This window comes from Mycteria americana, chromosome 11 (assembly GCF_035582795.1).
Source record: "Mycteria americana isolate JAX WOST 10 ecotype Jacksonville Zoo and Gardens chromosome 11, USCA_MyAme_1.0, whole genome shotgun sequence".
Classification (NCBI taxonomy): Eukaryota; Metazoa; Chordata; class Aves; order Ciconiiformes; family Ciconiidae; genus Mycteria; species Mycteria americana.
In genome coordinates, this window is record NC_134375.1 from 14,510,712 (window position 1) to 14,530,811 (window position 20,100).

Genomic DNA, 20,100 nt, shown 5'->3' on the forward strand with positions numbered 1-20,100 from the left:
ACCAGCATCAAAACTTGGTTTGCATCATTGTTCTTTTAGTACTTACTATATAATTTTTCTGTCTTAGGAGCAGAGGCCAAAATCTCTGACTTGCGTATGTTATCTTAGTTCTCTGCTTGTTATTAGGAAAATAAGACAGTTCTAAGTAAAAGCCAAGTAGAGCTGTTGATAAAAACCAAGCAATGAATACCATGAAAACTATTCTGTTGGGGGGGGGGGGTTAAAAAAAAAATTCATGTAAAACTGAAGAATAAAAAGCTGACTACACACTACATATTTGTAGCTTTGTTTTGTTTCACATTCAGGAGTGGAGCTGTCATCATCTTAATGACTGCAAATTATTCTTTCAGCAGCAACATTCTTATATATTCCCTGTTTATCCCAGACAGCTTTCATACAACAGTACAATTTTTCAAACCTATGGTTATTCCAGCTTCAGTTGTTCAGTTGTACACAACCTTGTTTATATCTTGGGTTGTTAAAGTTACTTGCAACTGTTCTATTTATTGTGAGTTACTACTTTCAAAAAAAGCATTCAGTGTTAGATTTTTTTCTTTTTTGGACAGAAGAATCACTGAGAAGCAGCACTTCGGTTTATTTTCAATGCTTGCAAGTTGCAGGATTAAAAAAAAAAACAACAAATGGCAATATTAATCTCTACTACTGCCAAAAACTATTGATCATTCAAAATACCATTTACATTGTAACAGTCAGGTAGTAAAGTTTTAAGGGGAAGATATATGCTGTCCCTCTTCACTTTTCTCCACTGGTTTATGCTGTTGTTCATAATTGTGAAAAAACAAAATTCTGATAACAAAAAACTGAAATCATACAGCACTGCCAGCCTCTTAGATTTTTGTCTTAAGAGGATAGTACATGAGAGGTCAGCTATTTTGCTTTTCTTTTAATGTTAGGATGGAAAATGGTATTGGAGTGAACATCCAGTGATCCAAGAAGATATTTTCAGTAGTTTGGTAAGGGAGGTGGCATCTACAATAACTGTGTGTCAGGTTTCCTGCTCCATCCTCCTACGTTGGACACGTGGCTGCTATTGCCTCCTTACTCTCTGCTTCCAAAACACAGTGGCCCCAGTACTGCTTATCGTCATGGTCTCCCTGTGTTGCCCATGATGGTCTTGCTCCAACAGCAAAGTCCCCGTCTTCTCTGGAGGAGTAGCGTGGGTATGCTAACTCATTCCCTACCGGGATGGGAGACAGGCTAGCCTTGTTTTTTTCTGACCTCAGTGATTTGCATAAAAATTACTGCCACAAGCTTTAAAAGAAGTTCAGCTTTATTTAGTTGATGGTTAGAATGGTTTAGAAGCAGTGGAAGAAGTTAAGAAATGCAGCAGGCCTGGCTTCATTCTGTGCATGTCTGTGCTGTGCTGGTTGCCTGGGAAATGGTGCAGGATGGGGCGACTGGCTGCCTCCACAGAGCTGGCCGTGGATCTTCAGGAGGCTGAAAAGGCACGTGCAAGACTCAAGAAAAGAGAAGAGAATGTGTGCCCATTTCAACTGGAGTTGTTAGTAGTAGAGAGGAGGACGGTATCTTGAGTATGAGCCATGGCAATCTCCAGGTGCTGCCTGGGAAGCAGACACAAATATATTACTTTCTTCATGTGGACATAAATCTATTGGGAGGGGCATTAGCAAATTAGCAAGTGTAGCGATAAAAGTAATGGTGATTGATGTTAACATCCAAAAGTTCTGGGTTTTGTGAATCAAATTAGTATTTCCTATTATGGTTCGTGTATAGTGTGAAAAGTGCTAAAGTTTTTTAAATAACCAACTACCAAAGAATTGGGAAGGATACAAAATGGATGTATTACCTGTCTATAATCAGAAAAAGGGGGGGTGGGGGGAGAAGTGTGTGTCTATATTCTTAAAAGGCTTTGTCGATAATGCTTCTACTGCCAAGGCATGTTTGTTCAGTCAAAATGTTTCCTCCTTCAAACTTCAGTGGAAGTTGAGCCATGCTTTTGAGGAATTTCTGTTTTTACAAAATACTTAGCAAACTATGCAATGTGCAAAGCATAGTGGTTATAGATAGCATTAAATACTCTGCAACCCACTTTGTTTACTGGAAATATTGCCTCAGCAGCTTGGCACTCTCTTGCAATGTGTGTGTGATGAACGTAGGTAAAAATGACTGTCAAGTAACAGGTAATGAATTCAGTTAAATAGTACCACAAAACTATTCCTTTTCATGTAGATGCAAGAGGACTGGTGTTTAACTTTAAGGAAGAATTGGTTTGGGATGACCTCATCCTGATTTGAGGTTTCTTTCAGGATGCCGGTTACAGAAATTGGGACATGGTATAATACGGTGTTTCAATAATAAGCACAGTAAACTAATTTATTTTAAAATAATAAAAAATTCTGATGGAACTAAATTGTTATGCCTCAAGTTATGTGACTTGACTTTAAAAATATTAGTGCTATGTTGGTAGATCATTTCCAAGGTACAGAATACTGCATTTTTAAGTTATTAAGGATCCTTGTGTGTGGTTGGAACACTTTTTATTTTTAATTAAGACTTCCTGCCAAAGTGTTGATTGTAAAATGAAAGCATTAAGCTGATTAATTTTGAGGTCCTCAGCAGATTTTTTTTCATATGCTGTTTTAGTGATCTATAATATTTAAAGTACTTCAGCAAAACTGTTCAAAATTCAGCATAGATATCTAGGATATCTACTGTATTTATCTGTTCTTTGGATAGGATTAAAAAAGGGAATGAAATGCCCTTTTTTGTGGTACATCCAGCTACAATGCTATTTCCAACAAAATATATATACTGCATTTGACAGTTGACTAACAAAAATTTATCAGGTGTGTTTTTATGTAAACATATGGAGCCCTTTTTCTTTTCAGTAGACCTGTAATAAGTAAGTGGTGTGGGCTGGTTCTGTCAGTATTTACTGACACTGTGTTACCATTGCGCAATACTGATTTGGAAGTTATTGTCTATGAGCTAATAATAAAGAGAAGACTGATTTGTGCTCTTTTCTACAACATAAAATACGCTTTGCTTCTTTCCATACAGCAGTTAACACTAATAGATTTAGGATTATATAATTATCTATTAAAAACAGATAGTACTGTCGCCTAGCTGGGTAAGTTATTACCAGGACGTTTTCATTTAAAAGTCCGTAAGAGTTCTTTTCTTGTTTTTAAGAATGCTGCTGTTCCCACTCTTTAATGAGACTGTAAAGTTCAGTTTATCTTTTTAGGTGAATGATCCCCCTTCTTGAAAATGTGGAAAACCATACAGAAGTCTGCAGGAAAAATAACTTTATGTAAAATAGAATGATGGAACTACTAATTTCCTTTGCTTCCAAATATTCAGTATGAAAGGTGGTAGAATTTCATGATGGTGTAAAATCAGTAGGTGGTTACATAAAATGGCAGATACAGAGCTAGGGTCAAATTGTATCCTTTTTTGAACTAACCTGTGGAAAGAGGACTGGATTTCTGAAGCGGTAGAATTAAAGTTGTGGGCTGTCATCTACCAGCTGTCATAGCAATGAACTCCCGAAGAATCCAGTGATCTGCAGACATATGCTCTGACTTTTATGATTTTTGCATTGTCTGCTCAGCCACTCTGCTGCTTTTCCTCTGAAGTTGCAACTCATCCTCTACCCAGCGGCAGTGTAATGATTTTTAATGGCAGGGTGTCGTGGTTTAATCCCAGCTGGCAACTATGCCCCACGCAGCCACTCGCTCGCTCCCCCCCAGTGGGATGGGGGAGAGAATCAGATGAGTAAGTGAGAAAACTCGTGGGTTGAGATAAAGACAATTTAATAGGGAAAGCAAAAGCCACGTACACAAGCGAAACAAAACAAGGAATTAATTCACTCCTTCCCATGGGCAGGCAGGTGTTCAGCCATCTCCAGGAAAGCAGGGCTCCATCACACATAACGGTTCCTTAGGAAGACAAATGCCATCACTCTGAATGTCCCCCTTCCTCCTTCTTCCCCCAGTTTTATACATGCTGAGCATGACGCCATATGATAGGGAATAGCCCTTTGGTCAGTTGGGGTCAGCTGTCCCAGCCATGTCCCCTCCCAATTCCTTGTGCACCCCCCCAGCCTCCTCGCTGGTGGGGTGGGGTGAGGAGCAGAAAAGGCCTTGACTCTGTGTCAGCACTGCTCAGCAATAACAAAAACATCCCTGTGTTATCAACACTGTTTCCAGCACAAATCCAAAACACAGCCCCGTACTAGTTACTGTGAAGAAAATTAACTCTATCGCAGCCAAAACCAGCACACAGGAAAAGAAAACCACATTTGTTTCAGAAAAACAATGGGTTAGTACTTACATTTGATACCCCATCTTGCAATATATCCCAATTTCAAGTTGGTTGTTATCCTCCTTTACCTCTAACACAAATCTTCACGCTAAAAAATAGAGGGTATTAGAGGCTGTCTTAAGTCATATATTTTTAAGTTCTACGTCTTAAGTTTTAATAGCTTAGAAGATCAAATATTTTTGATTCTATTATGGAAGTTGGAATCTTTTTATTTGTACTTTTAAATATAACTAGTTGGTTTTTTGAATAATCAGGAAATATTATGTGTACATAAAAAGCAGTGTATTTATTGATTGGTATAATGCAGAGCTGTAACTTTACACAGAAGATATGCAAAAACTGACTTAAAAATAAATCATTCGTATTTTCCTGAGATTATTATCAAAGTTTCTTGTGCCTGCTCTTAAACATTTATTGCTGTTTTTCTAAATAGATGATTTTTCTTCTTCACCCTTGAACTTAAAAATGCTTGCCTCTAATCTATGTGAAGAAAATTAAATTGGTTATCCTTGGCATGTCTTCATCTTCTATTCTGTGGCTTGCTTAACTCCAGTATACAGTGAATTTTTGAAAATGACAATCCTAGGACTACAAAAGAAGACTTTTAAGTACATTTTAGGTTTGCTTTGATAGACAACCTTTCAGTGAGTTGGACTGACATAACTGCCAAAAAAGCCCCTAGCTTGTTTGTCTTTTGGCTTCATCAGTTCTCGGATCCAGTTCGCTGTATGGTTTCACGAATGCTTGCACTGGCACATCACAAAGAGCTGTGGAAAAAGAGGTAGGCAAAGGAGTGCAACAAAGAGTACTTAAGCCAGTGTAAGTAATAATACTACTGAATATATAACCACAGCCTGAAAGTTAAGACCAGATGTCTACTGAAGACTGAAGTAGATACCCAAAGACAGAACCTTTGGTGTGTAATTTTGCAGAAATAGGCCAAGAATCATCTGTGTGTTTGTGCCCCTGTACTCGGCACTGGTGAGGCTGCACCTCGAATCCTGTGTTCAGTTTTGGGCCCCCCACTACAAGAGAGACATTGAGGGGCTGGAGCGTGTCCAGAGAAGGGCAACGAAGCTGGGGAAGGGTCTGGAGCACAAGGCTGATGAGGAGCGGCTGAGGGAGCTGGGGTTGTTTAGCCTGGAGAAAAGGAGGCTGAGGGGAGACCTCATCGCTCTCTACAACTGCCTGAAAGGAGGTTGTAGAGAGGTGGGGGTCGGTCTCTTCTCCCAGGTAACAAGTGACAGGACAAGAGGAAATGGCCTCAAGTTGTGCCAGGGGAGGTTTAGACTGGATATGAGGAAATTTTACTTCACTGAAGGGTTGTCAAGCATTGGAACAGGCTGCCCAGGGAAGTGGTTGAGTCCCCATCCCTGGAGGTATTTAAAAGACGTTTGGATGAGGTGCTTAGGGACATGGTGTAGTGGTGGTCTTGGTAGTGTTAGGTTTATGGTTGGACTTTATGATCTTAAAGGTCTTTTCCAACCTATACGATTCTGTGATTCTGTGAATATCCTATATTAAGGCTTTAATAGTGTTTGCTCTTTCACTTACTTTTTATTCCTGTGGTAAGGAGTTAAATGCAGTTTTGTATAAGGACTTTTTCTTTATAAGGTGCATGTATAAGACACATGTTCTGAAAGCAGAAGTTTGGTAGTTTGTGCTCCGTGTGCTTGCCTGTATGTAGGGTTCCCTGTATTCTTAAGTCTGGCTAGATTTGCAACCTCTCTGATTAGAGGCCCATTAAGCTAGTAAAATCTAAAACTGTAATTTATGAAGAAAGACTACTTTTTATTGAGAATTAGTATTATAGTCACTAATTTACATTGTTACTTGGCAGATGAGTAACAGTAGTGGATGTTGTAAATGGTTCGGGCTGGCAGCTTGACAGTTAGAACCTTAAAAAAATCAGCAAAATTTTAATTCCACATATCATTTCTTTTTAAAAGAGCACACTTCTTTTTAGTCAAAATAGTTAACTTTGACAGGCTTGGCTTGACAAGCATTGATGGTGATACAATCTAAAATTCATCAGTTATATTTGGGATTTTATGTTTTCTTTCCTGGCTTTTCTTCAGTTGGTCTCTTCCAAACCAGTGGGTTTTTTCAGTTCTGTTTGCCATGGCTTTTTACTCTCCAGGTTCTTTCTCCTTATTGCCATCTTCCACATCCTTTAACTTTCATTCTCTGTCTATATTTTTTCAGCATGGAATTACTTAAAAACAAACAAACAAATTTTGATTTTGTGCTTGAACAGCAGGGGGAGTTCTGACCTTTTTTTTCTTTTTTTTTTTTTTTTTTTTTTTTAAATCTGTAAAATGTAATTTCATCCATGTTCAGGTTTCATAGCCTAGGAGGAGCCAGCCTCTTGGGAGAGGGTTATTAGATTCCATTTGCAGTAGTGGCTGTTTTCATTTGAATGTTCCCCCCTCAACAGTGAATTTTTTTTTTTTTTTTTTTGTGTTCCAGCACTTAACCCTTTAGCAACTTTCATCAGAAAACTAAGGGAGGAGATTCCAGCTAATTGGAGGTTACATTAATCAGTTCTCTTCTTCATAAACAGTGGTTGCATATGAAGAAAATTAAACTGACTACAGAAAGATTTCTGGTTGTGGAATGAGAAAACATTCAAGTTTTTAAATCTTTTACTGCACTTATCAGCTATATGTCAAATGGCACCTTCTTGAGCCTGAAGTGAGTTTTTCTTTCTGGGGGCTCAATTTGCCAAATTATTCTGTAACTAACAGAAGCAGGAAAAGTTCTGCTTAATTTAAGACGATGGTTAGATGTTAGGCGATGGTATCGCTTACACAATTGCTGTGGCTCCTGCGTGCTTGACCCTGCTGAGGGCTGTGTGTTTGCAACCTTATTATTTTCCAGAACAGGTATTCGTGTAGGCCTACAGGGAAATAGGTTTTCTCGTTCTTCAGATAAATGATGGGGCATAACTTTTTGTTATTTGCAAGTTACTTTTCAGCTTGGTTTTTGTTTTTGGTTGGTTTTTTGTATGGTTCACTGTGTGACTGTGCTACAGTTTGGGCCAGCACAGCTCAGAGAGAAGTGGAAAAGCTGGGGGAGGGGGCTTCTTCAGCTGTAGAGAATTACACGCATGACTATGCCTTGAGGCTTTAGTCTTGCAGAGAGATTCCTACTGAATTTAGAGGCTCCACATCCACATAGATGTGGATACTGAGGGGCATAGTCATCTTACTGCCGTTCTGAGACTGTGAATCAACTTAAAGTTACAAGATGGTTGTAGATAGCAAGGTTGTTAAAACCTCAAAGGTGAGAAGATGGTAAAGATTATCTATTTTGATTTCGAGTGAATTACAAAAATAAAAATCTATTTCCAGGAAAAGCTGCAGTTTTGAAGTGTCTGCTGGACATTCACAAGATTTTTAGGGAGAATGACCCTGCCTACATCCTTAATGATCTCTTCGTTACAGACTATTGCATCTGGATTCAAAAAACCAAGTAAGTTCTTAAGTAGTTATTGATGTGGGAAATGTTTTTAGCATATTTCAGCTATGAACAAATATCAGTAAAATCAAAAGAAATGCTGTCTCTTACAAATGGAAATGTGATCGGTCTTTTTCATTTAGTAGCCTTGGCTATCCAGCTATTCTTACTATGTAAGTGAAGACATTCGGTGCATTTTTTTTGTGTAGTGACATCATTGGAGAAGGGAGGGAGGAATTGCATTTTAAATAAAAATGTGAATTTTCATTAATATATTAATGGTTTGGGGGGGAAAAACAGCTTCTGGGGAATTTTCATTCCATTGTGATCTTTCTTAGGAACAAAAATATTTATATAGCACTTAAATAACATTAGGAAAAAGGTTGGAAACAACTCCTAGTTCAGGATTCAATTTATAACTTCCAATAGTATTGACAACTTCCAATTCTGGTCAGAGCCCATGCAAACGATTTACATCTGTATAATTGTAGCAGTTGTACCAATTGATTATTAATGCCAGAATAAGTGTCACAAATCTTTGTGCACTGTGTACTCTTGCCCCTGTAGTTGCTTGCCAGCTCACTCTCCTTGGCAATATGCTTTGGCTTCCACTTCACTTGGGAGGAAACAGTGACTCTGCTACTTCCAGGCAATGTCCCTACACTTCACCACTTCTGTGCCTCACCTGTGTTCTTTCAATGGAGTCAGCATGGCTTTACTTATTTCCAGAGTCTTGGGAACTTTGCAACCAGCCTGGTTAGGAGTGTCAGCATGCTTTAATGGTTTAAAAACAAAAGTATTGGTAGGATAACAGTGAGAAATGGATTAAATGAATGAAGCAAGCTGTGTGTTTAAATCTTACTAAGCTTTATATTGTTCTTGTTGGATTTATTCTATTTTCCATGCAGCTTTTGTTTTTTCTCCCTCACTTTTTATGTCTTCACAGCCTTCTCTGAAGGCCCACAAAAATACGTGTATGAGTTGCAAGTAATATTTATCTGAAAAGGAAGGCCTTACTAATACAAACACAAAAAATGCCATTGTCATATTTGTTAATATAGCGACATATAGACTTGTAACACAATGGTTAAAAATAGTCTTTGCATTCCAGTTCACAACTGAACGAGAGACTGTGGGAGAAAAAAATAACTTCTTAAGTGCAGAAGACACAACAAGCAGTGAGGGGATGTAGAGGGAACATGGTAATAACCATGATCAGAAAGGAGAATATGAAAGAATTGAGCCAGCTTGCATAGGCTGTATATTTAGGTGTAACCTTACCAGTACTTCTTAGAGAATTAAAGGCCCTCCCTTCATAGCTGCTTCTTAAATGTTGTAGATATCGTTGATTCTTACTCTTCTCTGTATGCTTTCAATGACTATGTTACTACAGGAAAACAATGCACAAAATATTTTAAAGCAACTAGGGGTGTTTCCAAACATTTTGATTCCTCAATCCTGATTAGTTACAGGAACAGCCAGTTCATTTTATACTGTCATTCTTGAGGAGGCCTTTTTCAGCCACACTTTAAATACAAGTATGGGGAAATTCATGTTCAGGTTGAAGTTGAGTTGAAAAAGTGCAGTAAATGAAGGAGGAGAAAGTTATTTCATGCATCTTTCACAAATAAATGAGTCATAAGACAGTAATATCACTGCTGCCCATATCAATGAATATAATGTCTAGCAAGTCAGTGATAAAACCAAGGCTTTCTTTAAATACAGCAGAGGAAAATGTATGGTAGATATAAGTGACTGATACATTAACACATTTACTCCCAGACGCATACATTATGTACCAGTTAAGCAGAACTGACAGCTTCTGGAAAGAGGGCAATTAAGCTATCTTATTGTCGTAATGACATGGCACAATAGTTGTCTGTCATTAGGAGAACAAGAGAAAGAGGAACTGCAGAAACCATTCCTATTTTTAGGGTCTGAATTAGGAAAGCATTTAAGCATATGCTTAAGTCATTCCTGTTCAGTTTAGCAGTGAGGCATGTGCTTGAAAGTTAAGCATGTGCGAAGTAAACAGGAACACTGTTTTTTCCCTTATGTTGAAGGGAGCAACGAAGTTCACTTGTCATTCAGAAAATACCTTAACAGATACAGAAATGGATGGCAATTTATCTATTAAGAACAAGGGTTCCTAGCTCCCCAACGTGAGTTAGGCATCTGGAGAGGGGGGTGGTACATCTTCCATTGCGGGGGAAGAAGGTTATGACATCCCGCTGGTAATTGCCTTTGTGGTGAAAGAGTTTTGGGAGGGAAGGTATTTATAGGTACTTTTGTGGTGCTCTTCCAATGAAGTTATTTGCATGTCCGATCAGTCTGGATACTTTCTCTGTTTTGTTTCTTAGCTATTCTTTGCTCCATGCAAGCTTCATTAACTTTCTTTGTCTCCATTTTTCTCCTGTCTTTTCATAGCTGTAGTCCCAGGGCGCTCTCAAAATCTGTGGAGGGTTTTTCTTTTCTTCCCGTCTTTCTCTGGTGTGTAACCAAGTCCTAGTGGAGGTTGGGGCCTCTTTGTTTAAACAGTTAAAACAGACTGTAGGTTCTTTTTAGTAAAGAATCTGGGCACTTTAAAAGCAGCTGGAAGCAAGCTTTTTAGCTCACCTGTACTGGCAGAGAAAAGTCTGGGAACTGTAGGTTTAGAAAAAAATTTTGGCACAGGCAAAAACGTAATGGATATATAAAGTGGTAGTAAGGATACAGTCCTATTCCAGATTAAGCCTCCAGGAGAGGAACGCTGCTGGTAGTAGCTTTTAAATATTCAATATGGAAACAAAAACTTTATAGCCAACAGTGTGTCAATAGCTGATTACAAATTTGGTTTGAGTTCACAGTTTGGCTGTGGCTACATCAGATGAGTAAGTGAATGTGTCACTAGGCTGGCAAAAGATTATTTATTTTAAGCATAATGTATCTGGAATTGGAAACTATTAAACTGCTGAATAAAACACATGCAGGTAGCTAATAGTCAACTGGATATGGTGAGTTACAAACTAAGGATTCTTACAATTCTAAGGATTTTTTTTCAGATAAATTATTTCATTTGGGTATCTGTTATTAAGAGAAAAGTAGATTCCTAGAAGTCTTGGACAATGCAAGGTATTAGCAAGTGTAGCTAAAGTTTTGTCTTCCTGTTTGCAATCTTAAGGCTAGTTTTACCTGCTTTGTAGGTTTCTTGTATCTCTCTCTTGAGCTGCTTGTGAAGTTACTATTAATAATTTGATCTATCATAATAAAGTGGCATGTAAAATCTTTCAACTATTCATTGGTTTTTGAAGAAAGGGAGCACGTTGCTCAGCAAAACTGATCAGAAAAGAGGGAAAAGTAAATGTTAACCTGAGTAACAAAAGCTAGACAAAGACCTATGGAGGCATCCTGTAGTAAATCTCGGCAGGTGGTGTCAACATTTATGTTGAAAAGCCAGATGCAGCCAGATGGAAAATTGCATCTTTAACCCCTGAGGTCATAATGACATGTCATCACTTCATTTGATTCCCCTGCTAAGTGAGCTTATCATCTACCCTGCTGTCACTTCTGTTATTACTTTCATTTCCATAATAAAATTAAATTTAATTTGTCTGGTTTGCATGCTTTTTTTTCTTTAGGTCAGAGCTCTTACAAACCACTACGATACATATGGCAGCCTCTCCAAGGTGAACTTATAACTTAATTTGTATTACAAGTCTGAGCTTTTCTCCATCTTTCACGCCTTACTCTGAGCAGAAGGAGATGAGGGAGAGGAGAAAGAGCTTTGAGGAAACCACTGGTTGTCTGATAGCTGCAATATGGGCTGCTAAGACCAAGGGAATCTAGGTGTGGGTTTGTTGCAAGAGAATTTTTTTGCCTTCTGCCGGAGGGGAGTTATGCGTCTGTGACCCTATAGTTGTGTCCTTTATAGAAGTCAGAGTAGTTTACCCACTGACTCTTGCTGTGCTGAGGTTCCTTTGTGTAGCCTCATGTCTTTCTCCAGTGCTTTGTATTCCCCTTTGTGCCAGTCTCTATTCACATTGCTTTTTGTTGTCCACTGCTGTACCTATGTGCCTTCTGGTAGCTCGGCTGTGTGATGCCTGCTGGCCATAACATGAGTGGCTAGGTGGAAGGCTGAGCAACTTCCTCTGAGTCCTTGTCCAGGCAGGCAATTAAGTGCATACTGTTCTGTGTCCCTACACAAGAGAATAATAAAATATTTTTATAAAAATTTTTATAAAATATTTAAAATATTTTTACCTAAAATGTAGATGTTTAGTTTTAAACATGTACCACTTTAGTATCAGTAAAGGTTTATTTTCTGTGATCCTGAATTGGAGGTGAGGCTGTTGGCGTTCTTGGCAGTTTCCAAGGGTTTAGTACACTTACTTATGCACAGTTGTATAGTTGTATACTTCTCAAAGTTCTATGGGTGTGAGGAATGCAGGAGAATAAGGTGTTTGATCCCATGTAATTTGTATTACATTTTTCATTATCACTATTTTTCTACTTTTAAACTTACCATCTCACGTTTTATTCTTGATCTGTTGTATTGCAAAAAATTATAAAATCATTTTTTGTGTTGTGTATTGTAGTTGCTTCAACTCATACAGTAAAGGAGATCTGTATGTTAAGAGACATGAGCTGTGTGTCCTGTGGACCTGTATCTGCAACTTGATTTGTTATACTGGTATATAGGTGTCTTTAATGTATGCGTGCTCTGTAGTCGCACCTTCACGTTAAGTATATGTGCTCTGCAACCTCAGACAAATGTAATCTTGCTAATTTTGGTGACTGTAGGTGTAATGTACCAGTTCAATGGACTATTCGCTTTAGAGTAAAAAACCAGGATTCCTGGTAGCATTTATGCAGTCTGTGTAGAAGCTGCTCTCTATTGGAACTAACTAAATTAAAGCTAACTCAGATATTCCTAAGCACGTTATATTTGCTTCTCTTGGTTTGCAGGTGAGACATACCCTAAAAGATAAGCTAGCTTCATAGGTCTGTTTTCCTTTTCATCTCTTTGTTGTAATGGAAGCCTAGTCCTTGTTACAACATAATTACCTAGTCTGAAGCCAGCAGGGAGTTGCTGCTTTATGTGTAGGGTGTGAAGTTCTCTAAATAAATGTAGGATTAATTACATTCACAGCATGTCATTGAGGTGATGAGATTGACTGTGATTTTTCAGCCCCCCTTTTCTTTTCCCTAGGTTTTCTGAATTACTGTTTTAATCAATATAGTGTAATGTGGGCCTGAAGTGTTAAGGCCTGATGTTGCAAAGGCATTAAGGAGCCAAAGTCTTCCGGGGGGGAGGTCTGTGAGATTTAGGATTTTTACTGCCTGTGTCACATCAGATCTTAAAGTGCACAAGGAAGTAAGGAAATCAGCCTTCAGTGTCATAGTTTCAGTCCATTGCATGGGTTCAAGTTTGGCAGAGGGAGGATTTCTTTCTGTTCATTCTGACCTCTTTCTTGTCTTTAACTGACTTTAAATATTTATTTTACAAGTGAGCATCTCTTTATATTTGCAAAAAAGAGTGAGTTTGAATGTACAAGACAGCCTACTATAATTTTTTTCAAAATGTACCTTTGATAATCAGAGTAATGCTGATGGTTTGACTGCTGTTGTGCCCATTTAAACGCACTGTACCACACTGAATCTTCAACAGCCTCTCTTCAGTTCATGTAAGTATTTGCATAGGCTGTATAGGTCTGTTATTAATTTAGATTAAGTTCTCTCCTCTATAGAGCATCTTACTTATTTTCCTTGTATCTTGTTACACATACCAGCTCCCCATATCCTATGCTGTGCTTGCTTGTAGGGCAAAAAGCATTTGAGTACGGATCATGTATGACAGCCTTCCTGAAGCTTTTGCTAGATTCGGGAAAAATATTTTGTAACATAACATCTTTAAGCTGGTGTAGTCAAATATTATGATCTTTAGATTAATGTAAGTAGAATTCTAACATATATTGCAATTATATGTTAAAATTATTTGTGAAACTGATAATCTATCTGCAAACTTAGGAAATTTGACCTGGTTATTATTTGCTAAGATCTGGAAAACTTTGAAAAGTGTTTCAACGTATGTAGAAACTATTTTGATTGTGCCATTTTTGCAGCTGTTTCTTCTTGGCATTTTTGTTTTCTTTAGTGGTTTAGGGTTTTGTAAAGCTCAAAATACTTGAACAGAGGAAAAACAGGCTTATAAAAATCCTTTGGTCTTTGCTTTTTTGCTGCTTGTAGGGTTGATATTCATGAAGTCCTATTCACTCTTTGTGGCATTGCCATGTTCCTGGGAATGACTCAGTTGTAACATCTGAAACTCAGGACGGTACTGCTAACTGAGAGGTGAATAGAGTAACTCTTGTTGACTGTGACCTCTACTATGAAAATATTAAGTTCAGACAAGGAGGATTCAGGAACAAAACTATCCTAAAAGGTTTCCAAATGGGGTACTACTAACATGTTTATTAAATTTTTGATCTGTAATGGGGGAGGAGGGAATACATTAACAGATAAGAAAAATTAATCAGTGCTTTAAAGCGTTCTCAAATGTTAGAGGAATATGCTAATTTTCAGCTGTTAACCTCTTGGATTCAGCAGCCATGATTCAGAAGAACAAAGGTATAAGCAGTAATATATTCTGGATGAAAATCCTGCTTCTTGGCTCTGTGGGATTAAACTGATTTGTACAGCATGTTTAAAGCACTTCATACAGTTAAGACCTTAGGAAGAATATACCTCATAGTATTGTATTTTGTGTGCATTACAGTTTCATGGTCAACTGTACTCTGCTTTGGCTGTAGTTTAGGTTGTTTAGGGTTTTACTTTACCTTAATTGGTGCCCATGTTAACCTTAGCTTAGTGAAGGCTGTGGTAATTTCAGGTTTGATTAAAAACTCCAGTATTCAAAGTAGGTGGTGCAGAGAAAAGCCAAATTGCTTTCACGTTGCTGCTTTGAAAGCAGCCTTGCCATTAGCATATGCTTTTAGCATATGTTCTGATGTAGCCAGTTATGTTATTTATCAGATAGTGTAACAACCCCATTGCCACCATTGCAAAATCCTTTCTTTTGATCTGTCTTGTAGTTAGAGGATTATATTTTTTCACTGTCCTTCTTTAATGGTATTGTCATTGTGGATACACTGAAGCCACTTAATTCCCTGCCCTCCAGCTCCCTGCAAAACAAAACAACTTGTTGGATTTTGGAGATTTTTAATTTGAAGGCTATTCTTTCCTTTGCTGTTTTGGCTTAAGGTGTATATATACAAGGTGTAAACAAAAAAAAAAAATCTTGGTGCTGCGTGTGATTACACCTTTTTCACGAACACAATAAGAAAGCTGTGTTTTATCTGGTTACATGGGCTTCACCCTTATTGTCCTGTGATGACTTGCTATAGTTGCTCATGACTACAATCCCCAATTATTGTAATTCCTTCTTAGCAGGTTTTACAAGCTGGCATTACTACTGCTGGCAGCTAGTTCAGCATGCAGCTCTACATTTGCTTACTGCTTTGAGTAATCATGCTGCATTAGGTTTGCTTTTCATTCACTTCTCTGGTGGCCTGTAGTGGTGTATCAACTTTCAGATGTCCCAGCAGGTTTTCAAGTTTTTACCAATAATGGGAGTGGCCACTTCAAGTGGTCTCTTTGCAGGCTCTTTGAGGTTCATTTTATGTATATTTCAGTTTACATGCCACCAACCCTAGGAGTTACTAATATGTCAGGGTTCTAGGAAGTATTGGAAAATGAAAAAAAAAACCAAAACCTGGGAAAAGACAGATAGGGGTTTTTTGTTGCTTTATGAAGTTAAGATCATCCATTGTTTTCAGAGTTTTTGTCAGAGTACTGTCCAGTATCTTTAACAATCTATAAGAAAATACAGTGTATGTCTTTTTAGATAAAAATTTCCGGTGACATTAAATGTTACTTATTTAAAGGTAGAAAACAAATTGCACAGACTGACCCAGATAGGCAACGTGTGCTTACTTGAACAACGTGCATCTTAATGCTATCAAGTATAAGAGGGCACATGCACAATAGAAGATTGTAGATCATAGTTATGGATTAGAGAATGTAAGACAGTTGAGGGCAGCAGCTCCAGAAAAATAGGTTGGGTCATGCTTGAGAACAGTTTGAACCTGAGCACCTATTTATTTCTGAGGAGGCAGGAGGGTGAGTACAATGTTCAGCTGAAGAAGCAGAGTAGTATCATTTAGGACAAGGAAGTGGCATGACCTTAGAATGCGTCATTTGTGAGACTGCTAAACACAGACTAATTCTAGTGTCTGTTCAAAAAGATGTTAAAAAATTGAGAGAATTAGGGGAAAACAGGTTCTGTGAATGTACATGTCTGAATGGCCTATGTTATGGCGAGAGACTGAATAAACTTAATAGTTCATTGGTAAGAAAGTTAAAGATTAATTTGGACTTGTCTGCAAGTATGATGGGACAGAGATTTCGGGTTTTAGCCATTGTGTAGTATAACAAAAAAGAATTACAAATAAAATCCATCTACTTGAACAGGAAACAGGAAAAATTCAGACAGCAATAAGTTTTCACATTTTACTAGTGAAGAGTAATTATGAGTTGGCTCATTCTCCCTAGGTTGTTGGGTAATTCTGTACTGTCTTACTTGTTTCCGTCAAGATGGCGTAGCTCAAAAAAATACCTCATGGTTCCAACACTAGCTATGGGTCTGCAGAAAGTATTTGAGATTCTGTGCAATTTATTATGCTACTAAAACTGCCTTTTCTAGTCTTACAAGAGGAAATGCTATCATTCTCCTTAGAACTTAGATAAGGGTTTACCAATTTATCAGAGTACGTTGACTGTTGGTGCCTGAATTTGGTAGAGAACCCAGATTGATTTATTTTCATCCCAAATCATCTGCTCTTAATCCTTAGATCACAGTTCTTTGATTTAAAAATAGTAACTAATAATTTGAAAGCACATTATATGTCTCCTCTTTCACTGTTTTGATGCATGTTTTTAATACTGTTTCTTTTTGTTTACTGTCATCCTGAGCTGCCGTGCCTCTCATTAAATGTTGCATCTTATTTAAGGCCTGAGCCATCACTTCAATTGTCTGTAAAGCAGTAGGTGCACATAGAGCACTTTGTAAATAACAATATCCAAGTAATGTAATATACTGACTTAAGAGGCTTCAAGCGAAACACTGGTTGCCCTGAAGGCTGAGAAATGTGATAGACAGGTGGATATAATACCAGAAATTCCCCTTTATATATGTTTTAGCAAGCCCTGTAAAACATGGATTTTTAACAAGGGATTTAATCTCTCCTCCCAGCTGCTAGCTGCAGTTTCCTTTGATGTTTTTCCTCTCCTTTTCCTCTGTTGTTTTTTTCTATTTATTCCATCACTTTTCTATAGCTCATCTTCCTTCAGGCTGTGTCTGAATGCACCTTGCTGTGGATAGAGAAGGCAAAGAAGAAAGCCATTTTTTTTCCCCCCTCAGGCTACTGCTTTGATTTTCCAAAGTTGTTGGGAGGCAGTTCCTATCTGCCTACAGAAGGGTCAGCGATCTGTGTCATGTCTTTTCAGTCAGCACATCTCAGCTGACTCTTCTGTTTTGACTAGGGGAAGGATGAACTTGTGTAGTTGTTGCCTTTCTAAGCAGGTGGAGTGTGCAGCTGTGATCAAAGTGGGAAGCCGATCTGCAGGCTGATAATGTCTTCCTGTTTTGTTTCCAACCTTGTCAGTAGCTAGCTTGGTCTCTTCCACCTGCCCCCACCCTTTGCAGTGATTGCTCCATAAACCTGAAGACGGAACAGAGGAAGAAAAGATGTTGAATGAGATTATAATTTAGTCTGTGGCCTAACGCCTACTCCCCACTATTCCCTGGGAACTCCTTCCTGCAAGAACTGGGCAGTGTGGGCCAGCTACATGACGCTGCATGCATGTCCTGCAAGTTTTCCTGTTGTGGTCAGGAAGCCCAGATCTGTAGCCAATTCAGTGGGGTGTGGTGGTATGATTATTATTAATTATTATTATTCATAAGAGGCATGATCATGCTCTAGAGCATCTGATACGAGGTGCCCTACAAACACAACAGGGTGTGTGGGGGAGAAGACGGGAGCAGGCTGTTCAGTTTAGGCCCTTGCAAAAATCTGCTTTCCTGCCAAGAATTTGCAAGATGCTCAGATTTGGTGTCTTTTTATGTTTAGATTGTGCGAGTTGAGAATGGACTGTGAGTGGGAAGGCTACAGGTGGTGTTTTCCCTTGAAGTGTTACGGGTGTAAGTCAGAAGCAATGGAGCAGTGTCAGAGTTAAAACTCTGATCAACCTCACTAGGACTTTTGTTCTTTGGTGGATAAATTCCACTGAAAAGGGGTAGGATCATGTTGGAGCAATGTACCTTTAAGCCTGTCCGTTGTCATTGTTGTTCTTGTTATTTTTGTAATACATGACTTTACTAGCATTATCCTGACACTAAAATTCACATCTTCTGCACTGCTTTGAGTGCCTTTCATTCCCATATTGTAATACAAATTGTATAATTTACAGTGTTAGGAGTGCTATCTCCTAGATTGCCAGCGGTGATGGTGAAGACCAAGTTCTAGGTAATGGCAGTTAAGAAATTTGAGGGAGGTGAAGCTAATGTAGAACAATTGTCAGCATTCCATTTCTGTAATGCAGCCAATGCTTACTATCACATTATAAAATCTGTTCCTTTCTCTGCGTTTGTTTTGTGGTGAGTTATCTATTCATCTTTCATTATTTGTATTTATCATATATAACTTTGGAAGCTGTGCCATTGTTAGATGGTTGGACTGGCTGCAACTTACTGAAGCTATTTTGGCAACAGTGAGCTGCTTCTAAGCTCAGTTAAAGTATTCTTAAAACATATACATACTGTTCAGTTTCTTTTTATAGTCCAATATTAATTCTAAGTCTGTTTTCTCTGCTGAGTATTTTCATAGTATCATCTACATAACTAAGCTGTACTTGATTTCTTTTATAATCCATCATATGTTTGGTTTCAACTTATCAAAAAGACCAAGTAATGAAAGTAAGATGTTATATTGGAAAGCTTCATCTTTTTTTTAAATATTTATAAATGTGAAGTTCAGCTCATGCAGTATTTAGATTCATTATGAAAGAAGCACTGTAGAATTTCAGAATAAATATGGAGGGAAAGTCACTTGAAATATTCAGACTTATTAACATAAAAGAAGTTGCTTAAATTGAAACGATGGTGCTGTGTTTTATATTTGATTTATGGTTAACAAACTGTAATATTTTAAGCTATGTAGATAGCAGTTCATGTTTACAAGACTGCAAGTTGGATTGCAGTGTAAGTATATCACTCTTGGCTTCAGAATTCATGTAATGTCTTTTGAAAGCCGGAATTTCAAGATGAAAGCATTTTATGTTCCCCATAAACCCATTGGATTCTTCCACATCAGCCATTGTTTTATGGTTCAGGACTGCTTTCTGTCACCTGAAGATAAGTAGTGGGTTTCTCTTGTCAAAAGTAGTCTCTTTATGCTGGATTTCTGCTCTTCTAATCCTGTCAGTTTAAAACGGTGGCATCTTGCTTACAGGGAGATGTATTTTCCAGATTTCTTTTTTAACCCTGTGCTCCCATTTTTATGGTGTGGTTTTCCTACATTTAAGATAAAGATTTGGTGTGCAATGAACGCTTTTCTGGTCTCTGCTTTGTCTGATGTCTACAAGGGAGGGAGGAAAAAAAGATTCTATAAACTTCCTATAAACCCAAGCCTTGTGCCCTAATCTCTTCACCACATCCTTTGACACCTCCACCAGGCAAGAGGCAGCATATATGGTAGCTGTCTTAGCGCTGATCAGCTGGTTGGTATGTGCATGCCATGGTCTCCTACCAAGCCAATACAGGTCGCTGGTTCTGCTGGCCTTTTCTCATGAGGGTCATTATTTTGGATCTACCTCTGCTTATTTTCATGAAATATGTAGGAATTTAAAGATCTTTTTAACCTCTAGTTGCTCTTAAATTTGATTGAAGTTGCCTGGTATTTCCAAGAGTTGTTAGAAAGGAAATAATTAACAGTAAGTATAGACAGGGACAGTATAACTGTGTAAACCTAGGTTATTTAGGCTAAAAATCAGAATCCATCCTCTTCAGAAATGGAAAGAATGAATTCTTACCTGCAGTTGCATAAATATCTTGAATAGACTGAACACATTTTATTTTAGCAGCTAGCTTTTCATAAGGAAGTGTAGAAATTAAGCAGTCTTTAGTGCTGTGTTGTGGAGATGGTTTGTTTCTTTCCTATGAAGACAGTGGTTAATGTAGTACTAAATCATGTGAACAAATGTTTCGTTATTTCTGTTGTGTTTACACTCATCTGTCTT

General features: G+C 38.0%; 1 protein-coding gene across 1 annotated transcript in view; it reads left to right on the forward strand.

The window, feature by feature from the left end:
- The window catches only part of SHQ1 (SHQ1, H/ACA ribonucleoprotein assembly factor), a 56,247-nt gene that overhangs the window by 25,398 nt on the left and 10,749 nt on the right, over positions 1–20,100 (forward strand). Inside the window, exon 10 of the mRNA XM_075514333.1 lies at positions 7,662–7,782. Within this exon, the coding sequence (XP_075370448.1) occupies positions 7,662–7,782 (121 nt within the window). The remainder of the gene's footprint in view (positions 1–7,661; positions 7,783–20,100) is intronic.